Consider the following 22450-nt stretch of genomic DNA (forward strand, 5'->3'; position numbering starts at 1 on the left):
TGAGGGACAAGACTCTTCTTTGTGGGCTTCCCTAGAAGTTTGTTCATGAGCATGTGAAGTAACATCTTTATAGCTCTCCTGGAGTCCCTTTTGCTGCCACTGTTTACCTTGAAAAAGTGAGTCTTTCAGACTGAAACCCTGAGAGGCTGTGCATGGAACCTGAATGATTTTACTTGAATGTAAGGTGGGGTATTTGTTTCTTGTGGGCGCTTACACAGGAAAAGCGTTACTGCCAAGGACTGTAGAGTAAACAGAACTGTGAAAGTGTGGGTATTTCATCCTTACACTGGGAATTTCTGTTAAATGCCCGTGAAAACGTGCAGCAATCATAGAATCATAGAATGGTTTGGGTCAGGAGGGACCTTAAAGATTGTGCAGTTCCTAGCCCTCTGCCAGGGACACCCTTCACTAGACCCGGTTGCTCAAAGCCTCATCCAACCTGGCCTTGAACACCTCCAGGGATGGGGCAGCCACAGCTTCTGGGCAACCTTATCACCCTCAGAGTAAAAAATTTCTTCCTAGTAGCTAAGCTAAACCTCCATTCTTTCCTACTACTGCACTTCTTGGTAAAGAGCCCCTCCCCAGCTTTCCTCTAGGCCCCCTTTAAGTACTGGAAGGCTCCTTTAAGGTCTTCACAGAGCCTTTTCTTCTCTAGGTTGAACAATCCCAACTCTTTGAGCCTGTCCTTATATGGGAGGTGCTCCAGCCCTCTGATTATTTTTGTGGCCTCCTCTGGACTTGCTCCAAGTGATCCATGTCCTTCCTGTGCTGAGGACTCCAGAACTAAACGCAGAACAGTTCTGGATCAATGAGTCCTCTTACGATTGTGGTTTATCAGAGGCAAGACACTTGTTTTGGATCAGCCTTTCCAATGGCAGAAAATAACACTGTAGTTTCTAAAGGGTTAAGCTCCCTGTCTGGGTTCTGAGCTATCCAAGGTGGAAAAAAATCAGTACATACGATAAGCTTATCAACATAGGCTCTTTTTCACACTTTCCAGCTGTTGCAGTTTCTGTTTCTGAGGCTTAGATGTTTCGTGTTTCCCCCTTTTTAGAAATCAAATGGTGTCAGGTGAGAAGTCAGGTATCTGTTCTTGGAAAGCTTCAGTAAACTTGTTCTGGGGTAGTAAATTGCTTTCAGCTCTTGGAGATTATTACAGTGAGCCGTATTAGAGGTGATAATTGCATTGATCTGGGGTTTTGTGACTTGTGCCAGAAAGTGCTTGCAGGTGGCATTGGAGTGGCTGGGATGATATGGATCCTAATGGATTTTTGGTTTTGCTGCTGTTCAGGCTAAGCTCTGCCTTTACTTACCTTTGAGCCTTCCTCACAGTGTTTTCTCTCTGGTTTTGAAATAAACATCCTGCACCAACATCCTTCCTGGCTTTAAAGTGGTTGCCTTGGTCTTGGCAGGAGTGGGTGGCTGTGGACCTGGAGGAGACCAACTTTGCTTTTTAGGTCAATTATGTGCTTCCGTATCTTTCAGGGTGAACAAGAAGGTGACAGCGTAGGCCTTACATGGTAGGTTTTCCCAGGGAATGTTGGCTTAATCAATATTTTATTTTGTGTTTTCTCCACAGGGATTTATACTGATAAGAATCCCAACGTGATCCTTTGACTAGCCCTTATTACTTTCACGTGGGAGAGGAGAACTGAGCCATTGGAAAAGAGTCTTATGCTGGTACTGCAATGCTAAATTCTAGCTCGACCACTGTGAAGAATCTTATTTTGAAGAGGCGGCTCTGTTTCCTGCTGAAACTTGTGTGCTTTGTCAGCTCAGTACTAATATTTTGTGAATTTTTAATTTATTATGTGGTAATTTTTCAATGTCAATGGCCAGAAGTGAAAGGTGGAGCTCACGTGGGTGAAAAAGAGACTTCAGCTTCAGTCCTGAAGGCCATCGTTTTAGCTGATACTCACCTTCTTGGTGAAATCAAAGGACATTGGCTGGATAGGCTAAGAAGGTAACAAATTTTTTTCTTAGACTCTGTCCTGGCTTTAGAGTTTTCAGTAGTAGCTAATGGGATGGATGTTTAAAACCAATGTTGTGGTACTTATAATAAGCGTGCGTGCTGCCTCTGGCTTGTGTATCTGGCTCTGCGCTGGGTGATAAACTAGTGTTGAAAGGTTAATGAATGGGACCTACTGAGGCAGCGCAGTCTCAAATGTCCAGGTAGCGCGTGGCTGTAGCTGCCGGAGCATTTTCGATGGCTCAGACAGACATTTCCAGTATGTAACTATTTATAGAATGCCTTAAAAGTGAGCCAGGAAACTTGAATGTCCCAATAGTTGGTATCTTTAATCGCAGAAATAAGAAAACTGATAGAAGTTTGTAGGATCAGAGGCAAAATCACATTTAAAACCAAAGATGATTGAATTCTATACCTACAAACGCATGTTTCTTTTAGTCCAAAAGAAGAAAAAGCAGTATGCTGAAAGAAAGTACTAATTCTACCATGATATGAACATTATAAACTTCTGTTGCAGAAACAATGGAATAGTCAAACATTTGCAATAATTCACTCTTTTAATTAATTGCCACTTCATGGAACTGTAATGAAAAATAAACAAGCTGGTATTACCTCTTGCGTGAGTTGGTCCTGATTATATTGTGGTGGAATTACCCACCAGGTAGGACACACCTGCTGTACATAAACCTGATTTCTAAGTATTTAATTTCAATTTCATAGTAGCATTTCCAGTATAAAGAAACCATCTGCTTATTCCTTCCAAACTGTGCTTGTGCATTCAAAGTTGAGGACCCAGAAGTCAGGCAGTGATGCCTGGGTCTGTATTTTCCTTTCAGGGAATGGCAGATGGAGAGATCTTTCCAAACTGCCTTGTGGTTGTTGCAGCCAGATATCGTTTTTATTCTGGGAGATGTCTTTGATGAAGGAAAATGGAGCTCACCTCAGGTATGACATCAACAGCTCTCTTTTTTCAAAAAATGAGGATTTCTTGAAGGAAATGGATGACAGGAGAATGCAGACTAGGTATGCAAGGCTTTGTTTAATATTACTACAGTTGTCCTACTGGTAGAAGTTTCTAATGTTTTTTAGGTATGAGTTGAAATGTTGTGATTCTCCTTCAGTTTCGGTACTAGATTAACGCATTTGCCCTTCACTTAAAACTTATAAAGTGTAATCAGTGTGTGCTTCTGTATTACATACCAGTGTCCCCTTTGACAATGTCCAACAGCATTAAATTCTCTATTTGTTTTCTCATGCAGGCATGGGCAGATGATGTCAGGAGATTCCGCAAAATGTTTAAGTATCCAGTTTCTACTGAGCTAGTGGTTATTGTTGGGAACCATGACATTGGATTTCATTATGAGTAAGTCTTGTTGGAGAATGGAGAACACACATGTTGAGAATGAAACGTCAGCGGGCATGCAGTAACTGGCTTTATATCTTGATGTATCCTTGTGTGGTTATACGGAAAGTTTTTGATCATAACCGAATTAGAAGGGATTGTGATTTCAAGCAAGACCTTAAAAAGTTACCCATCTGTGTGAAATGCACCCTAGATATAAGTTTTAAAACAGGTTTCAGGCTACTTTTGGGCACTGGCACAGGCTGCCCAGGGAGGTGTTTGAGTCACCTTCCCTGGAGGTGTTTGAAAGACGGGTGGATGAGGTGCTGAGGGACATGGTTTAGTGATTGATAAGAATGGTTGGACTCGATGATCCGGTGGGTCCTTTCCAACCTAGTCATTCTATGATTCTACTTTTATGCTTCTCTAAGCGTATGTGAAGCTGTTCAGAGCTGATCATTCTGCATTGGCAGAGAAGCCTTGAAGCTGCTTTTCTTTGTGTTTGGCCTCATTGTCTGAAAAGTTTTTATATCTGAGCATATTCCCTTTCCTGTTATCTCAGCACAGGAAGTAAGTAAGTGCCCTCGCTCTGCTGTACTCCTGGAGGGCTGCTGTGCTTACACTGGTGTGACTGGGACAGGGGTGTTAGAGCATCCCTGTGAGTCTGCTGAATGAATCTGTGATGTAGCTAACGGAGCAGGAAGCTGCCTGAATGGTCTACAAACTGTAAAGCAACTGTCACGAGATTTACAATGCCAATTTCTTACTTCAGTTGTGGGGTTTTTTTGACACAGAATGACTACTTACAAGGTGAAGCGATTTGAAAAGGTTTTCAACTTCACTTCAGGAAAGCTGATAACTCGAAAAGGAGTAAAGTGAGTATATGTAATTTTTTTTTTAATGTTTAAGAGTATTGGTTACTGAGTGAGCAGGACCCAAGTGGTGAAAACAGAGAACTGGAAGTGGAATTTCTGATGAAATAGCATGGGAGTGCTTAACTTAGATAGCCTATGATAAGTTCAACACAAAACACTTTGTGCAAACTTGTATTTTAATATGGAGCAGAGGCTGTACTTCAAGCTATGTAAATTGTAACAATTTCCTTTTAAATGGAAAAGTACTGTGGAGTCAGCATCGTATTCTCTGGTTTGGCTTTTTACTTCCTTGCAGCTGGTAATGACCCATGGCTGTAAACGTAACAGAAGAATAGGATTCAGTAAAGAAACACAAACAACCCCCCTCTGTGCTTACAAATTAGGAGTTTCATTAATCTTAATAACTCCTTCAGTCTGCAGAACTTAAGTCTCCTTTGAGGAATTTGGGGACACAGCAGTTGCTTGTCCACAGTTCTTCCACAGGGTGGAGTAATGCACAAGCTGGCTTAGAGTAAACCTTGTTACAGAGCTCGTTCTCATAGCTGCATGTCTGGCTGCAGTTGTCTGCATTGGGCCCTTTTGGTAGTTAGATTTAGACGTCATGCAGGGATGTAATAAGGGAAAGCAATAGTGGGTTTGGGACATTTATCCTTAAGCCTCAGACATACGAAGGGAAGACCCATTGCCACTCGGCCTTTCTCATGTGTGCCATCAGGTCACAATCACTCACACAAGTGTAAGATTCAAAACTTACAAGTTTACACCAATTCCTTTAATTAAGCAAACACTGAAAAATATCCTGGATGGGTCTAGAAATGCCATCTCTTTTATAGGAATATCTGCGATATTGCTGAATATCGCTAATGTTTACCATGCAGATGCGGGGGCCTCTACAGGGTCACAGAATCACTAGGTTGGAAAGGACCCACCGGATCTTCAAGTCCAACCATTCCCATCAATCACTAAACCATGCCCCTCAGCACCTCATCCACCCGTCCTTTAAACACCTCCAGGGATGGTGACTCAACCACCTCCCTGGGCAGCCTGTTCCAGTGCCCAGTGACCCTTTCTGTGAAAATTTTTTTCCTGATGTCAAGCCTGAACCTCCCCTGGCGGAGCTTGAGGCCATTCCCTCTTGTCATGTCAAAATGGGTGTTTCAGCTGGTTTAAAAAATAATTAAGGAATATCTCCATGTCTTCCTTATGTCAATACAACAGCACAGCAGAACAGATTACATATCTAATATCATATTCATTAACAGAAACTAGTTGCATTATTAATGAAAGGCTCCTGGATAAACTATTTTATAACAAAACTACGGTATGAAAGCAGCTTAAATTGATAAAAAGGAATTACTAGGCAAAACATGACAAAATATCTCTTAAGTGGAGGCATTTGGCACGGTTGGACTTGATGATCCGGTGGGTCTCTTCCAACCTGGTGATTCTATGATTCTATGATTTACGCCTGTAAAATACTGAACTGAACAGAGGATATATCTTTTCCTTTAGTCCTGAATGAGTGACTAAACAGGTATGAACATTGTGGCGAAGTTTGAAGTTGATTTGAAATCTACAGGGAAATCTTTTTCTGTAACAAATAAAATCCTGTTTTCTCTGTGAGAGACCACAAAGTACAAAACTCAGTTTATTCAGGGTAGCCAGTCAATTGCACCTGCTTTTCAGGTGTTCTCAAGAAACAGAATGTCTAAAATGATGTCTCTGATATCTAAAATGTGTGTGGGGAGAGAAGCAAGTTCTCCTTTCCTTCAGAATTCAGCTTACTGGGTCTCAAAGACCTCACTAGCATAAAGTATCCATTCCAATATAAAAAAAATTTTGTAGTGTAAACATGAAGTGTAGAATTAATTAGCAATTGATCATAAAGCAGCCTGCCAGGAGGAGAAATGGCTACAGGATGGATACTCAAGAGGATTTATATAATAGCATGTGATTTCAGAAGCTGTTCTGTTTTGCTGTGTCCAACTTCAGAATGCTTTTATTTTATAAAAAAAGGTTTATCCCACACACGTGCATGACCAGCAAATGCTTTCCTGTCCTCCCCACTTCCCTTCTCTTTGCCCCCTCCCCGGTATTTTCCAGCTTTGTCCTGGTGAACAGCGTAGCCATGGAGGGCGATGGCTGTGCCGTCTGCCGAACCGCAGAGGCAAAGCTTGTGGCGCTTTCTCACAAACTGAATTGCTCCCAGCAGGTAAGAGTTTAGTAAGGATCTGATTATACCCAGCAGCTCAGCTGCTGCAATGGGAACCCTGATACTGCAGCGCTAGTCAGGATAGAATGTAAGAGTCTCCTGAAAAAAAATCTGCTTCCAATTCATATTGCAACTTGTTAGCAAATCTTTTTTCTCCTCATTTGCCTCTTATCATTTTCACTTGACTGTTGCGCTGTGTTAACAGTGTTCACTTCCTTGTCAGTGCTGCCAGCAAACAGAGGGTGTCATTTCCCCTGTTCCAGGGACTGGCAGAAGTCCTGTAACCCTCCCTCTGACTTAAGATATGTAACAATCCCTACACTTATATTTATGCAGGTTGTTCTGGTTTATATCGTTTGGGCTACCCTATTCTTTTTGTTTTCTGATTCTACTGGAGCACTGTCTTGATAGCCTGGTAATGTTTTAATTGTAGTATTTTTTTCATAAAACCCAATTGCTGCTTGTATTTCATTCCTCTGCCCTTTTCCATAGAATGCAGGGAGGCAGCGTGATTTACAGACCTGGCAGTCAATCAGGAAACTGGCTCCCAGCGGAAAAATTACCAGACTCTAACTGCTGTCTCTCTTGGGCTGCCTTAAATCTTTTCTGCCTTGTTTGTGCAGCAAAAATCTGCTGTTGATTTCTGCACTCAGAAAGAACGCGGCCATATTTACAGCATATACAGAACGAGGAATTAATGCATTTCCCCTTCCACCCAAAGTAAAGGCTCTAAAGTGTTTGTACAGCAGAGGGTATTTAAAGTGAGCACTCTGAGCTGACGCTGCTTGTCTCAAAATACAAACCACAAAAGCCCCCAACCCCCTCAAATCCCAGCTACTGTTTATTTCCCTTCCCCACCTCCGTGGCTCTCACAGGTGAAGACAATATGTATGGATTCATTTTTATTCACAGAAACCGAATCATTCTGACAGAAGATGCAGTGACGTGGAAAAGGTTCCAGCTTCAGAACCCATCCTTTTACAGGTGTGTTGGAGGTGGGGTGAGGCAAGATGTTGACATGTTTTTAGTGTATTTATTACTGTTCCAGAAAGGCTGGATTGTCATCAGCTGGTCCTTGCTTTGAATGTCTCCCAGCATTACCCTCTCTATCGGAAAAGCGATGCTGAATGCAGTGGAGAAGATGCTGCCCCTCCAGAGGAGAAGAATATCCCATTTCAAGAAAACTATGATGTACTGTCTCAGGAAGCATCACAAAAGGTTTGATGTATTAGGAATCCAAGTACTGGTGGGTGGGTGTCTGGGTGGGGACACAAGAGTGTAGATTATATATATGGATTAAAAATTTTTTGAAACGATGTTAACTGAGCCAAACAGAGCCCAGCTGCTCCTGCTTTAATGAGGCCTTTGAGAGGCCTCTTGTTAAAGCTGCTTCCCTGAGGATCATTGTGATCACGGCCTCAATTCTGCTGGGCTTCCCAGGTACAGGCTGTAAATCCCAGCAGCCTGTATGTCTGCTGCAGGGCTGTTACCTCCCATTTTGCATTTCGCACTTTGTGTACGGTGTAGATTTTTGACAAACCTAGTTAAAAGCCACTATTTTTCAAGACCTTGAAAGCACAGCTTCTCCTAAATTAGTAACAACAGCAAAATCATAGAATCACTAGGTTGGAAAGGACCTTCGAGATCATCGAGTCCAAACGTATCTTCCACTACTAAATCATATCCCTAAGTACTTCATCTACCCGTCTTTTAAACACCTCCAGCAAAGGTGACTCCACCACCTCCCTGGGCAGACTCTGCCAGTGCTTGAGAAACCTTTTGGTGAAGAAATTTTTCCTGATGTCCAAGTTGAACCAGCCCTGGCGCAACTTGAGGCCGTTCCCTCTCATCCTATCACCTGTCACCTGGGAGAAGGCAGATAATCTTATGGGGAATCCCATTCCCAGAAAATCCAATGGGCAGCATTTATTTCCTTCTGCATAAATGTCTTCACTCAAGATTGGCAGGACGACATTATCTCTCAGACAAGAAAACAGTATTACTTTACTAAAATGAAGGTTCGTGTATTTGTGATGGCATCAGCATGCTATTGCCTTTTTTTTTGTTTCCATCATCTGTATGGTCAAAAGTCCCAGTTTTTGAGATGAGGGCCAAATAGGTACAATTAGTTTTGCAATATCAACATGTCTTACTGGAAAACAGAAGTTTAGACAGAACACTTTGTGAGAATATTTGAATTCCCGTAATTTCATTGTGTCAGAAGGGGAAAAAAAAAGCTCTATTTCTTTCTAGTTTGACTTAAATTTTGTGCTTTACCGTTTTGCCTTCTAGCTGTTATGGTGGTTTCATCCCCGTTTGGTTCTCAGTGGGCACACACACAGTGCTTGTGAAGTGCTGCATGCAGGGAAAATCCCAGAGATCAGTGTCCCGTCATTCAGTTGGAGGAATAGAAACAACCCTAGTTTCATCATGGTAAGTTTTAATTGTGGTTTTTTTTTTATTTTTGTCAGATAACTTTCATAAATAAATCAACATGGCAGTCAGCTCTATTTTAAAACTGATTCTACCTGTAAAAACAAAAAAAAATAATAAAAAAAGTGCCTACCCACCCAGCCCACTCAGTACACTGCATCCGCTTTATAAAGTACATCTGTGGGAGCCACGTGTTCTGTGCGGTACAAAGCAATGCTGTTCGAGATCTAATTAGTATCTGGGTACAAGCATCTAATGTTTTCTTATAAAGAGGGTGCGTTGTAAACTATTGACTTGTAAAAATAATCAGTATTGTGCACTGAACAGTAGAAAGACTCGTTTGGCTTGGTTGATTTACCAGCTATGAAAACAAGACCGTGTCCACCTCAAACTCTTGTGTTGCGATCACGGTTTTCAAACTTAGTGCACTGACCGCTTCACGCGGTGAAAACATTTGTCCCAGGCCAATAGCCTCCCTCCTCCTTTCAACTTCACATTTTATACAGTGTGTTGGTTATGCTCTCGCAGGCAGTTCCAGTGCTCAGAATATCCTTGGAGGTAAATCACTTTGTTCCCCGGTTCCAAAATAAAACAGAACTCTTAGAAGCTTGGAGTAAGAAGCAAAGCCTACAATCTGTTTACAGAGTAGTTTGAGACTTGGGGTGGGGGAGAATCTTGGATGTATTTTTACTGCTGTTGAGTTTAGGCTGCTCAATACACAGATAACCCCAAACTTTTTAATTCATTTAAAGCAAACAGTTGGTGTTGAAAGTAGCTCTGTTTATTCTGTATTCCTGAGAGTAGCTGCCTTCAAACTACACATACTCTCTGCACATGCCACACAGTGCATCTTCACTGCAAAACAAGAGATTGACTAATTAAAGTTGCATCATCTTCTCTACTGTATTAACTCAGCCTCGGTCTGTTGTAAACTTCAATTTCAACTGCAAAGTCAAGCCAAAACCTAATGATATTCTTTGTTGTTGAAGTCTGTGTTTAGAATTTGGATTAGCGAATGTGGGTTTTTTTGCAGCATGTACTGGGTAGAAGGAGGACTTGGCGGGGAGGAAGGGGCACATTCACAAAACCTAACTTTAGCCTGTGAAGGCTCCTTCCAGATGGATTTTACAGTAGCTAAAGTTAGGCTTGTCTTGAAGGCAGATCAGATGAGGAGCCCAGCTCTCTATGCTAGATGGAATACATGAAAGATTGGCCTCTGGGCTAATGTTGGCCCAGTGAGTATTCCAGTTAGTGCCCAGCACCACAAGGTACGAGCTCTTCAGCCCCCTGGAGAAGGCACTGGTACTAGGAAACTGGCCCCAAACCTTGTCACCCAACACAGAATTTAGAAATTGGAGATCTGACAGTCGTGGTGTTTGCTCCTGATGCAGAACCCACTGTAACAGCAAAGTGACAGTCTTTGTTTCTTTTCCAGGGCAGCATAACACCAACTGACTTCTCCCTCCAAAAATGCTTCCTTCCGTACGAGAGCAGAGTCTTTACTATATACTGTGCAGCAGGTGCTCTGCTTGTAATCCTGATACTAGCTCATTTTCAGCTTCTCACTCCACCATTTTATTTTGCTCAGCGTTTAATCAGTAAGCATAAAGCAGTATGAAGAGCCAGACATCTGCATTCAGTCACTGAAATACCAAAGCTGAGAACAGTCAAACATCAGACTATATTCATGCCAGCAAATGACCTAATTTGATTGCTAGTCTGAAGGCAGGTTGCATTTACACATACCATAGAAGTCCTATACAGCTGATATGACTACTACAGGATAATTAACTGAAATGAACGTTTCATGCTGTACAAAAATACTGTATTCTACAATCAAATGAGTCCTTTTCCTGCTATAATTTTTGTATCAAATATGTATATTAAAAGTGTAATTGTACATTATGCAAATCCTATAGCCTCATCACTTATCTGCACTAGTGTCTTACCCTGTCAGAGGCTCAGTCCTGCAAACTGGAAACGTTTCTCTGTTTTATTGCTGCGTGACCCTTCTACTGTCATACTTCGGTTTGTGAGGGTCAGGCAGAAACTAGATACGTCGGCACTGAGAGATGTGGATTTCCATAACCTTTTTAGCATGTCGTATGTAAGGGACTCTGGTTTGGGACAAGAAATCTTCCAGTTCCTGACACGTTAAGGTGTTAGCTGACTACAATTTGTGGTTATCGTCTACCAGACAACAACGGGGAGAAGCTGTGGATCCAGTTTGCTGATACACACTTGAAACCTGCTTAAAGAAAAATAAATTAGGGCGACACCTCAAGCTGTTATTTCTAAAAAGATGTGCTATGATGAGCTTAAAAAAATGAGGGCCCTACTGCACCCCAGAGATCTGCACGGTGAAGGGCCCTCCAGTTGCTGATCTTCTGCAAGAAGGAAGGTCAAATACAGCTGCAGTAACATTATCCTATGCCTTGGCCCTCAGTCTACGGACAGACAGGGATAGGGATGGGCATTATTTTAGATTCCTGTAGGGCTGCCGAGTTCTTTTAACTTTACTGTACAGTCACATTCTGAAGGGCACCAGCTCCTCCGTGGGGAGGTGACCACAGAGCTGAAACACAGGCCCCTGCCTCGATGGCAGCAGGGAGAACGTGAAGTCTGAGCTCGGTGCCTTCCTGTGCTGTCTGTGAGGGAAGATGGGACAAACCTACTGGTTCTCCCCACCTGCCCCAGAAAAAAACAGATTTCACACCAGGAACAGTTTTCCTGCTGACATTCCTGCAGAGGCTGGAAGCTCCAACATAAACTCCTGGACTGAAGAAAAGATGGATCTTTTGCTATTCACTCTATTTCTTTGGCATGGGAAGTGAAAGAATCCTCGGGGAATTTAGTTTATTATTAACCTATTCCACCCAGCCGTTCACTTTCTGGGAAATAATAATCTGACCACTGAATTGGATGTACAAATAAAAAAGCATACGCATTCCTAGGAAGGGGAAATGGTTATATTAGAGCATCTAAAGTGGGACTGTTATCATCAAATAGAAACAAGTTCTTAGTTTGTCTGTAGTCTGAATTTAAAAAGATGACTGGCTGGGGTTTATGAATAATAATGAGGTTCACAGTAAAAAGTTAATCAAACCTGCTGATTTATATGCCATTGCAGGGGGGAATGTGTTAGCTCTTCTTAATCTTTCCCTAAATTTTAAAATGAAGTGGGGGAAATGGTCCAAAGTGTGATAAAACACTCTACAAAGTAATGTAGTCTAACACTTCTCTAGGTTTCTGTTATTGCAACTGTAATTTTAGACATTTGTACAGGTTATCTTGGACACAGGAAAAGTATATAGTCACAGACATAAAACACCTATGTATAAAATATAAAGCAGTGTTATAGTTACTAAAAAGGACATGCCTTATTGCTACAGCAATTCTTGCTTTTTTTTTATATATTGTACTGTACCACAACTTGTTTTGAGAATGTCATTTGCATAAATTATTCAAGTTTGAGAAATATTCACACATTTTGATTCTACAATATTTAAAATAAAACAATTTTCTAATGTGTCTCTTTATTAAAAGAGAAATAAAAATGTCATCTTGTAATTCTCTTAGGCCAGACACAAGGGTTTATACACCTTTTTTTTTTTTTTTTCCTTCTTTCTTGCCATTTACTTGCACAATGAAAGCCGCTGTTGGTACAAAGATTGAAGAGCTCTATATAATGGTGCTTTACACATTCACAATCGGTCTGTGCAATTGTGAAGTTCTATGAATGACCAAAGAATTACCAAACATATTTTCTAAATATAAAGGAAAAAAAAAAAAAAGAAGAAACTCCTTGTTTCCCATTAAAACAACACCAGGTTGCAATTTGGACACTTGAATGAATTCCAATATTTTAAAGCTGAGACTTCAAAAGAGAAAGGCATGTTCGCTGCAACATCCGGTGACTGTAATACCTTACTTGGAAAGGTAAGTGGTTAATTTGCATAATTTATAATTTTATACTAAAGAGCATTTTTATATAAACCAGAAAAAAACCCCTAACCTCTACAGATAAAGTTCTTACCTCCAGTCACTGCTGCAGGTAAGGTTGACATCAAGCTGTACAGCGCAATCAAAAACATACTTACATCTTAGCTCATTTTACAGGTACAGCCATAATCAAGGCACAAAGATCTTCTACAAGTATTTTTCTTCAATAAAGTTGTACAAAATAATATTACATTTTACAGTCTGTACAATATAATAAACCAGCAGTAAAACAAAAAAATATATATAGGGAGAGGACTGTTGTCCAAGAATGATCTGAACTAAAAGGATCATTTGTGGACAGCACAAACAACGTAAGTGAGGGTGGTAAATTTTCTGCCCAGATGCAACAGGCCAAAAAGTAGCTGTAATTCAAATGCCTGAGGTGTGCAGAGACTCTTGGCTCCAATACCCCAGAAAAATTGCTTTGTCTTCACTGTTCCTCTCATTATCTACTCTACTTCCTGTGCCAGTTACGGCTTAAAAGAGGAGGTCACTTTTTCAGTTGACCTGCAACTCCGAAATGCTAAAAACTGTGACAGAGTAATAAATATCGTGGTGCTGCTACATTGTGTGTCTACTTCCTCAACAGTATTTAATAACCTGATACAAAGTGCATTAATCTTTTTTTTTTTTTTCACCCATCAAGTACTCTTCAATGTCATGTTAAAAAGGAAACCCACACAGAGGGATAGGTATGACTTTAGTGTCATCCTGCTGACATACCAGTTTGAGCTGACGTTAACCTGCTGGAAAAAATTTAACAGGCCACGTTCAGTTAAAAAACACAAAACCTAAGGGAACAGAGGTAGCCAAAGGGCTTAGTGGAATGACAAAGAAGTGGCATGTCAAAATAAAGCACAAAACTAGTCCCAAAAAGCATGAAGGAAAAAACAACCCAAACTTGCTTCAAATCAGCTTTAAGGTTAAATAATTAAAGTAAACAAAGTGAAGAGACTGACATTTCTAGAGTATATTCTTCCACCCTGTGTGGGGTAGTATCAAGAGAAAGAGTAAGGAGCGAAGAATTTAAAACCACAGGTTCCACGGTGATCCCCCTCACAAGAGTTCATACTGGCGGAGATGCATCCTTTGAATGATGTCTCGACAGTCGTTGAACACTCTGCGGATATTTTCTGTGTCCACTGCACATGTGAAGTGTGGGTAGCAATAATGCCTGCCGTCTCCACTCGCTGTACTTATCCTCTGTGGAAAAAGTGACGGGGAGGGGGAGAAAAAAAGGGTCAGGCACTGTGCCATCGGAAGTTTCACATCTCAATGGTCTACAGACTCACGGAGTACCAAGAAACCTGGGAAATTATCTGGAATCCTCAACATAACAAGGATATGGAGCTGTTGGAAGAGGTCCAGAGGAGGGCTACGAAGATGATCAGAGGGGTAGAGCACCTCCCATACGAGAACATGCTGAGAGAGTTGGGGTTCAGCATGCAGAAGCGAAGGCTCCAAGGAGATCTTACAGAGACCTTCCAATACCTGCAGGGGCTACAGGAAAGCTGGGGAGAGAGTTTACAAAGGCTTGTAGTGACAGGACAAGGGGCAGATTTAGACTAGACATAAGGAGGAATTTCTTCACCATGAGAGTGGTGAGGCAGTGGCACAGGTTACCCAGGGAAGCTGTGGCTGCCCCATCCCTAGAGGTGTTCAAGGCCAGATTGGATGAGCCTTGAGCAGCCTGGTCTGGTGGGAAGTGTCCCTGCCCATGGCAGGGGAGGTTGGAACTGGATGATCTTTAAAGTCGTTTCCAACCCAACCTATTCTATGATTCTATGATGATTCTACATGCTTCCTTTAAAATAAATATAAAGAAGGAAGGTCTGTGGTCTGATCCTACATGAATCACAAATTTTAAATGAAGAGTACAAAAAAAGTTATGGGTACTATTATAGGGTCAGTAAAATAGCCCTTTGAGCACCAGAGCCCCTGATGCTACCTATTATCATTTTGCACACCACTGTGCAGCAAATGTATCTTGCTGACAGCACTGCAGTCTGCCAGGCGGCTTTCCCAGGAATTATTTAATCTTTTTTTGGTGCCATCATGTTGCAAATTTTTGAAGTCTTGTTTTAAATCAACAATGCAAAACCAAAAACCTCCCAGCTGTGAAGCCAGCAGTGGCAGAAAGCAGCACCCCTACTGCTACTGCTTCTTGAAGCTGAAGGCCCCAGCTGTTGCCTTTACTTAGAGCACCCATCAACCTGACTGGAGACTTGGTATCATTACTGAGACCAGAACATGGTGGAATTCTCAACAGAGTGGCTGGGTTCCCATAGAGTAATAAAACAGGCACAAATCCAGTAAACATTGGATCACACAGAATTCTAATTTTGCAAGGCTACGGCACAGCTTTTTAGGTTGCCAGCTTAAGCTCCAGCATCACTTCACCTGCAGTAATCGGGTTAAAATTCCCCAGGATCTAAAAAAATATTAAAAAAAAAATCTTAATTTTGTTCTTTATTACTATAGGACTGGTAAATATAAAACCATTTTGATCATTATCCTGAAGAATATATATGGAATGTCATGAAAGCAGAAGGTCAGTTCTTGGGATAATAGTTTTTAGAAACCTTTTCCGCATTGTATTACAAATTATACTGTCTAAAAAAATGAAAATTAGTTTTCTCTATCTCTCTCTCTCTGGCTACGTTATATATTTTTATTACAGTGATCTATTTTACATGTAGGATTGACCTTTTAAGTAACTGCAACTACAGCTATGCAAAACTATAGACATTTAAAAACAATGATTTACATAACTGCACCAACAAGAAACTGCAGATTCTTGCAGGTAACTTTAGTAACATTAGCTATTCAACACTAATTAAACAGAGGGTGTTCCATAGGTATACTAAAAATTATTTTCCTCTTACTAAGCTACAGTCAATATCTAGTTCAAGGCTCACCCCTCATGAAAAATAGTGATTCGATAACGTATTCAATTGATAGGTAAGTTTTTGAGGCCATATTTGAAGTACAAAATATGCTAAACAATAAAGAAACAAGAAGAAAAAAGTTTCATAAATTACTACAGTGGTGGCAAAATGCTGAAACTCAATTAAAATCTAGCTTGCATTTGTCTGCTTGTAATATCTTCCAGAAGGGTTTGGGAAGAATTTTGTTACTTTGCACTGTCTGGGGGAAACTGAATCCAAGATGGAAAGGACAGCAGTGGGCATGGACATTCAAGTCAATACTAATTTTAAAATAGTAAAACAAAACAGTGTTTCCATTTTTGATAAAATAGCTGCTTTACATGTTTTTTTCCCCATCAGATCTTTCTAGATGACAGTGGTATACAACCACCACTTGAATGCAGCAAGGAGAGATCAGTAACTAAACTTTTTTGTTTAACTGGACTTCAAAACAATATTGTCCCCCAACAGATGGTCCAGTCTGCCTTCCATCTACTGCATTGCTTTTTCATTCTTAACTCGCAAGCCTCAGGAGAGTTCAGACTTGGCCTGTTGCAGGGATCTGTGGCTCTTCTGCTCTGAGACCTCTGTCTCTGTGTGCAGCCTCCAGTTGCGATTGCCACCCTCCTGCCCTCATCCCTTCCACTGCGTTTCTTTCACGCAGCATGACCTCAGGATGCTGTAACAAGGTTATTAATGTCTCTGGCTGGTCTGCACACAGCAATTACGTATTGTAAGGATCCAAGAGGGGGATCAGACTTCCACTCTGATGTCCTCTTTCTACATGTTATACACCACCAGTGAGGGACAATGTACGTATGCTTTCAGTGCCTCCCAGTTGTGCGGATTAGGGAGCACACCACCCTATTGACACAACATTCAACGTTTTTCTTGCGTTTTGGTAAAACAAGTGGTCTTTCACTAAGTGTCTGTCATGCACTGATTCCGCTGTCTATGGTAGTAAGCTGTCCACAATATTCTGGTAAGACCCGATTACATGTAAGGTGTGTCAAAGGATGTATTTTCAAAATGTTAGGGTCTTTTTTTGGTCCCCCTGCAGCTCTGTAGTTCTCTCATTTTAAGATCAATGCAATATTTTCACCCCTATTCAAAACTCATTTTGAATAAGCAGTATGTCACTTAACAGCAGTTCAGAGGGGGAAAAAAATATTCCCTGGGACAGCAATGAAAGAACATTTACTTTGCTATACCAAAAGCAGGAGTATTTAATACCAGTTTAATATTGTGGTGGTCAGGATGACAGTCTTCAGCAAGGAGCCAAACGTATGATTTGAGGGAGTCTGGTCTATGTGTTTCAACAGCAGCTCCTTCATCTCCTAGATTCAGATTTTTTTAAAAACCAGCACAAACCAGAAGAGCTGTGCCACTTTTTTTAATGGGCTACCTGTATGCTGGGGATGTATTATAACAAAACATCAGCAGCCAGAGCGCCCTGTGTACAAAACACCAACATAGGCCTGGGGAGTAGCCTGAACAAGGAGCTCACGAGCATGCTGCCTCTCTGAAGAGCTCTGGAGGAGAAAGGATGTGCCAAAGGAAGGAGAATTTCTGACAGGATACATCCTGCCAGCCTTTGCCTACTGATCCTCCCATTAAAAACCATCAGTGCTCAGCAGCTGGGCCTGCTGCCAAAGCTCCCAGAGGCCACAGGTCCCCCGCACCAGTTCTGGAATCAGGAGCCAATGTATTTTGCCTTCTTAATATTCGTACAATACTGTACAGCAATAACTGCTGGAAATGTGTTTATAGTCAACTTCCTTCTAAAATTTGTTTAATTACATTCTTTACATTTGCCAGTGTCAGAACCCACAGCCAGGCAGAGTTTTAAGGGACGCAGTGCCACGGTGATTTTCACACGTATCCACGCCTCATGCAGACATGCCACTGTGATAAACACTGCGATAAAGCTTATGTATAAATAAAACCAGAGATTTCTCCGAATTGTGTCTGAAAAGTTAGCAGAGTAGGACAAGGAAAAGGTCGGAAGTGAAGAGACTTGGAAAGAAATGTATGAAGCAGAGCCAAGAAGGCCCTAAGTAGAAAATACACACCTTTTTTTTTGCCTCTGGCTAAGGACATCAGACCCTTCCCCAGCCTGTATGCTGAGCTTGTTTACCCTGTCTCCTTTGTCCTCCCTCTCTGAAACCTCAGCCTCTTATGCCTGATCCTACAGAACTGGAAGTTGCTGTTTTGTACTCAACCTATGTCCCCTTCGCTCCTCACACGGCCTCTGTTACTTGGGACACACACAAGCTGTTCAGACCATTTATGGGAGCAGGAACACCTCGCTTGCAAGACTTCCATTTCAAACAGCCCAAGAGTTTAAAGCAAATGACTACGTTCGTCCACTTTTTGCACTGAGAAACCAAGCACAGACACAGGAGAGAGACACATGAGCATTGCTTATGGGGGTGATGCTCTCTGCCAGGCCTGTGGTGGTGCTGGCAAAGGAGAGGGAAAGCTGTCCTGGCTCCACTCTGGCCCCACACCCGAGCCCCAGGGCCTGCCAGGTAGCCAGTGAGTGCTGGCGCTGGCTGAAATGCTTCTGCTGCCCCCAGCCCCTGTGTTTTTTCATGTGGTCACAATGCCTACCCACTTTGTAGGCAAGCTCTTTGTGCAACGCCAGCGAGTCACTGCTAAGGACTTCACCCTCGATGCGGTTTTTTTCAAATGAAAATAGACAAAGGTGGTGAGTTTCACCCTGGTTTCCCATAACCTGGTTCTCTTGGACCCTTCCCTACCAGATACTGTCACTCGTTTCACAGCATTTCAGCATTATCACAAGAGAGATTTGGCTGGAAGTGGGTTGTTTTTTTCTGGTAACTCTTTTGTTTACACTGCACAAGCTGACATCTTTCCATGGAATCCAGAAGGTTAAGGTAGTGAATTGAAATCCCCGAAGTGTGAACACAGTTAATTGCTTCTTTCTCTCGTGTTGCATCAACAGCTGTAAATCCTAGCAATACTTGTAAATGTACAATGACTTTAAACTCCTTAATTCTAACCATTAAATTTGTTCTCTCAAAAACCCCTATACAGTTTCTACCAGTGGGGTAAGACGAATGAGCTTTGATTCTGGTCTCGTTACTGCTCTGCACTGTAGAAATGACTCGATATGAGTGAAGTTGCAGGTGATACTGCATTACGCTCCCTGTTTCTGACAGCAGCGCTACGCTGTGACCAGGTGCCCGACAACTTCTTTTATCTGCAAAACCTCTTCAACTTGAGCTTTGGAGAAAACCTTAATTGCAAGAATAGCTGTGACCAGACAAGGAAATTTTCCTATAATTGCTCAGTTAGGCTGTGACACCACTCTTAGGATGAGGCAAACCTCCTAACTGGTACTACAGAAACCTTATTTAAGGATAAAATCTGATTTTTTGTTCATTCCCTCTTGCAAGCCTATTTCTTTAACCGAGGACTGGACTGAAACATAAAATAAACATTCAAGACAACAACCTCTTACAACAATGTCTTACAGGTAAAGACAACCTCAATAAACCTCATTAACTGGCCATGGAAATAGTGCTTAGCCTTGTCCCCTTCTGCAGAAAGTGAGCGCTGCCAGCACCCATACCACACCTGGAATCAAGCAAGCAGGTGCATGACTGTTTTCAGCACTAGCACTTAAATTGCTGTGCGACACTTTGCAGGGCACGTGACTTCATGTAAAATGAGCATAAAAATGTGCAAGCACTGGGGAAGGTACTGTAAGATGGGCAGCTGAAAAAATTAGAGAATTGCCAGACATTTTCCTCTCCTTCTAGCTTTCTGCAAAACCCCATCAGATTTCCCTAAATAAACTACACCATCTGCCAGTATTTCCTATGATAGAATCACACATAAGATCAAAATTACTCACTAAAAACTCATCCCGGATGAAGAACTTGGCTCTTGTGACTTTGGGGTCTTCTCCTGCATCTGGTGTTGCTGTTCAATTAAAAATAAATTACATTAGAAACAAGAAAAACAAACAATCATCTACTTTTCCTAATAAAAGATTTAATAAGCAGGAAGTAGGCCTTCAGTACAGAAATTAAAATGTTAAATACCCACAGGAGATTCCCGATAGGTAATTCTAAAATGGAAGGGTACTCTAAAACCTGACTATGCTTCTCATGTATTTTAGGAACCTGAAAATTGCTGAAATCTTTGCAACAATGTCATTGGTTATATCATAAAGAGGCTTACTCACATCCACAAGTTTGCTCATACAGATACAAAATAATTGGGAGCTAGGTTTAACTTTGATCAGAAAATATGACTAGTAAAAGCAGTTGAGCTGTTCAGTCTCTGCAGCAGAACAGCATTTCTTGAATACAGCTTTTGCAGGGAGGAATTGAGGTTTCAAAATGGTTAGTCGAACATTAACCATTGAAAAAAACAATAGCATCAAAAGATCTTTTAATATGCAATGGGTATAAACTGGAGAGGGGCAGATTTAGACTACACGTAAGGTAGAATTTCTTCACCATGAGAGTAGTGAGACCCTGGCACAGGTTGCCCAGGGAAGTTGTGGCTGCCCCATCCCTACAGGTGTTCAAGGCCAGGTTGGACGGGGCCTTGGGCAGCCTGGTCTGGTGGGAGGTGTCCCTGCCCATGGCAGAGGGGGTTGGAACTGGATGATCTTTAAGGTCCCTTCCAATCCAAACTATCCTATGATATGTATTTTATTTCCAGGCCCCAAGTCAGCAGAATACTATCCCTCAAGGAGCCTGTATTTGGTTGTTGTGGCAAGGGTTTGGTAGCAGGGGAAGGAATGCACGTGGCTTTTTTGAGAAACTGCTGGAAGCTTCCCCGATGTCTGACAGAGCCAATGCCAACTGGCTCCAAGACAGCTCCACTACTGGCCAAGGTGCAGCCCATCAATGATGCTGGTAGCGCCTCTGGGATAATATAGTTAAGAAGGGGAAAAAGAACCTGTGCAACTGCAGCCAGAGGGAGGAGTGAGAATACGCGAGAAAAAAGCCCTCTGCTGATACTAACGTCAGGGAAGAACAAGGCGCAGGAGGAGCTCCAGGTGCTGGAGCAGAGATTCCCCTGCAACTTCTGGTGAGGACCATGGTGAGGCAAGCTGTCCCCCTGCAGTCCATGGAGGTCCATGGTGGAGCAGATATCCAGCTGCAGCCCATGGAAGACCTAAGCCAGAGCAGGTGGATGAGACTGAAGGAGGCTTTGACCCTGTGGTGGACCCATGCTGGAGAAGTTCATGCAGAACTGTCTCCTGCTGGAGAGACCCTATGCCAGACCAGGGGAAGAGAGACAATATGTGATGAACTGACTGCAAACTCTATCCCCCCGCCTCCCTGTGTGGAGGACGTGGAGGAAATCAGGAATGAAGTTGATCCTAGGAAGGAGGGGCAGGTGGGTGGGAAGCATTTTAAGATTTGTTTCTATTTTGTCATTACCTTACTCCGATTTGACTGGCAATCAATTAAATTTAATTCCCCAAGCCAAGCCTGCTTTGCCCATTCTGGTAATTTCTGAATAATCTCTCCCTGCCCTTACCTCAGCCCACAAGCCTTCAGTTATGTTTCTCTCCCCCTTTCAGCTGAGAAGGGGAGTGATAGAGCAGCTTTGGTGAGACTGACACCTAAGTGGAAGACTCATTGGTCAGTACCAACTGTTTACCAGCAGCTGAAGTCATTTCTATCTAGGCCATGCAACAACTACATTTACTGTAAGTGTAAAAAAACATACAGCGAAGAGATAACCTATTCATTTATCTTTGTGTGATTTCTCCTCATCTAAGATAACAAATCAGATGCTTATAAATATAATGTGGTAAAGGACAGAATTTATCAGAATATGGAAACATATTTTTTACTCTCATCTATAGTGTCAGGGGTAAACGTAGAGCAGCAGCATGATCAGCAGCATCTTAGAGTCCAGAGGATGTAGAATGGCTGCAAAATAATTCTAACAACTCCCTAACAAAGTTTAGCACCATGGAAGATCCAGGCAGGAGCATCTGGCAGGGGAGAGACATGCCCAGCAGCTTTGCTTTCCTGGGACTGTGGGTTGCTCCAAAACAGGAGAAGGCAGGTGCTCTGGAGCCAGCCCCCTGCGGTGCCCCACTGTCCTGCAGCAGCCAGGGTCTCTTCAGACCCTGCCTGTGCTGGGGCCCCTCTTAGCTGTCACACTCCTTACCTGACCAATAGTTCACATTCAGGAATAGTGCGTGCTTGTGAATTTGTGTGTGCATGAGAGACAAACAGAGGTAGAGAAAGGTATTACAGCCTGGGATATGCCAGCAGGTCCAATCCCTGTGTGGTGCAAAGCCTTACCATCCTCAGGTACAGTATAATGCGCATATTCAGGAAAGTAATCTTCGATTTTTGATTTCCCTGCCAAGACTTTTTCAGCCAGCATGTCCTGTTTATTCAAGAACAAAATGATAGAAATGGTCCGTAACCACCTGTCAAAATCAAAGCAAACGTTTGTGTTATCTCTGACAAGTTAATCAAGGAAATCGTATCACTTCAACAGAAAATTTACTGGCTATCCCTGCATGGACAGAGAGTGAAGTAGTGTGGAACATGCTTAAACAGAAAAAAAAGATGACCTGAATTACTGTTTCAATTGGGTTGCACCTGCGCTGGTAGGTCTATTTATAGGATCTGTAAATACACTGATATATATATGTGTATATATACTGCAGTAGACATT

General features: G+C 42.1%; 2 protein-coding genes across 3 annotated transcripts in view; one reads left to right on the forward strand and one right to left on the reverse strand.

Moving 5' to 3' along the window:
- Positions 1 to 1598: 1598 nt before the first annotated feature.
- On the forward strand, positions 1599 to 10736 carry MPPE1 (metallophosphoesterase 1). The gene is made up of 9 exons (XM_069853814.1): positions 1599 to 1963; positions 2806 to 2914; positions 3229 to 3332; positions 4106 to 4186; positions 6290 to 6398; positions 7311 to 7382; positions 7494 to 7616; positions 8691 to 8831; positions 10267 to 10736. Exons 1-9 carry the CDS (start codon positions 1689 to 1691, stop codon positions 10447 to 10449), a joined length of 1197 nt encoding a protein of 398 aa, XP_069709915.1. The 5' UTR covers positions 1599 to 1688; the 3' UTR covers positions 10450 to 10736.
- The window catches only part of GNAL (G protein subunit alpha L), a 203736-nt gene continuing 190118 nt past the window's right edge, over positions 8833 to 22450 (reverse strand). For both annotated transcript variants that reach the window (XM_069853805.1, XM_069853806.1), the window contains exons 10-12: positions 22069 to 22199; positions 19644 to 19711; positions 8833 to 14036 (exon numbers count right to left, since the gene is read on the reverse strand). In XM_069853805.1, the coding sequence (XP_069709906.1) occupies positions 13890 to 14036; positions 19644 to 19711; positions 22069 to 22199 (346 nt within the window). In that variant the 3' untranslated portion in view covers positions 8833 to 13889. The remainder of the gene's footprint in view (positions 14037 to 19643; positions 19712 to 22068; positions 22200 to 22450) is intronic.

Source organism: Phaenicophaeus curvirostris, chromosome 3, assembly GCF_032191515.1.
Source record: "Phaenicophaeus curvirostris isolate KB17595 chromosome 3, BPBGC_Pcur_1.0, whole genome shotgun sequence".
In the NCBI taxonomy this organism is placed as follows: domain Eukaryota; kingdom Metazoa; phylum Chordata; class Aves; order Cuculiformes; family Cuculidae; genus Phaenicophaeus; species Phaenicophaeus curvirostris.

Excerpts from the sequence above, each read along its gene's own strand:
- MPPE1 (XM_069853814.1), top strand. The coding sequence starts at position 1,689 with ATGCTAAATTCTAGCTCGACCACTGTGAAGAATCTTATTTTGAAGAGG. Across the intron at positions 4,187-6,289 it reads ATAACTCGAAAAGGAGTAAA|CTTTGTCCTGGTGAACAGCG; the intron begins GTGAGTATATGT and ends GGTATTTTCCAG. Across the intron at positions 7,617-8,690 it reads CTCAGGAAGCATCACAAAAG|CTGTTATGGTGGTTTCATCC; the intron begins GTTTGATGTATT and ends TTTGCCTTCTAG.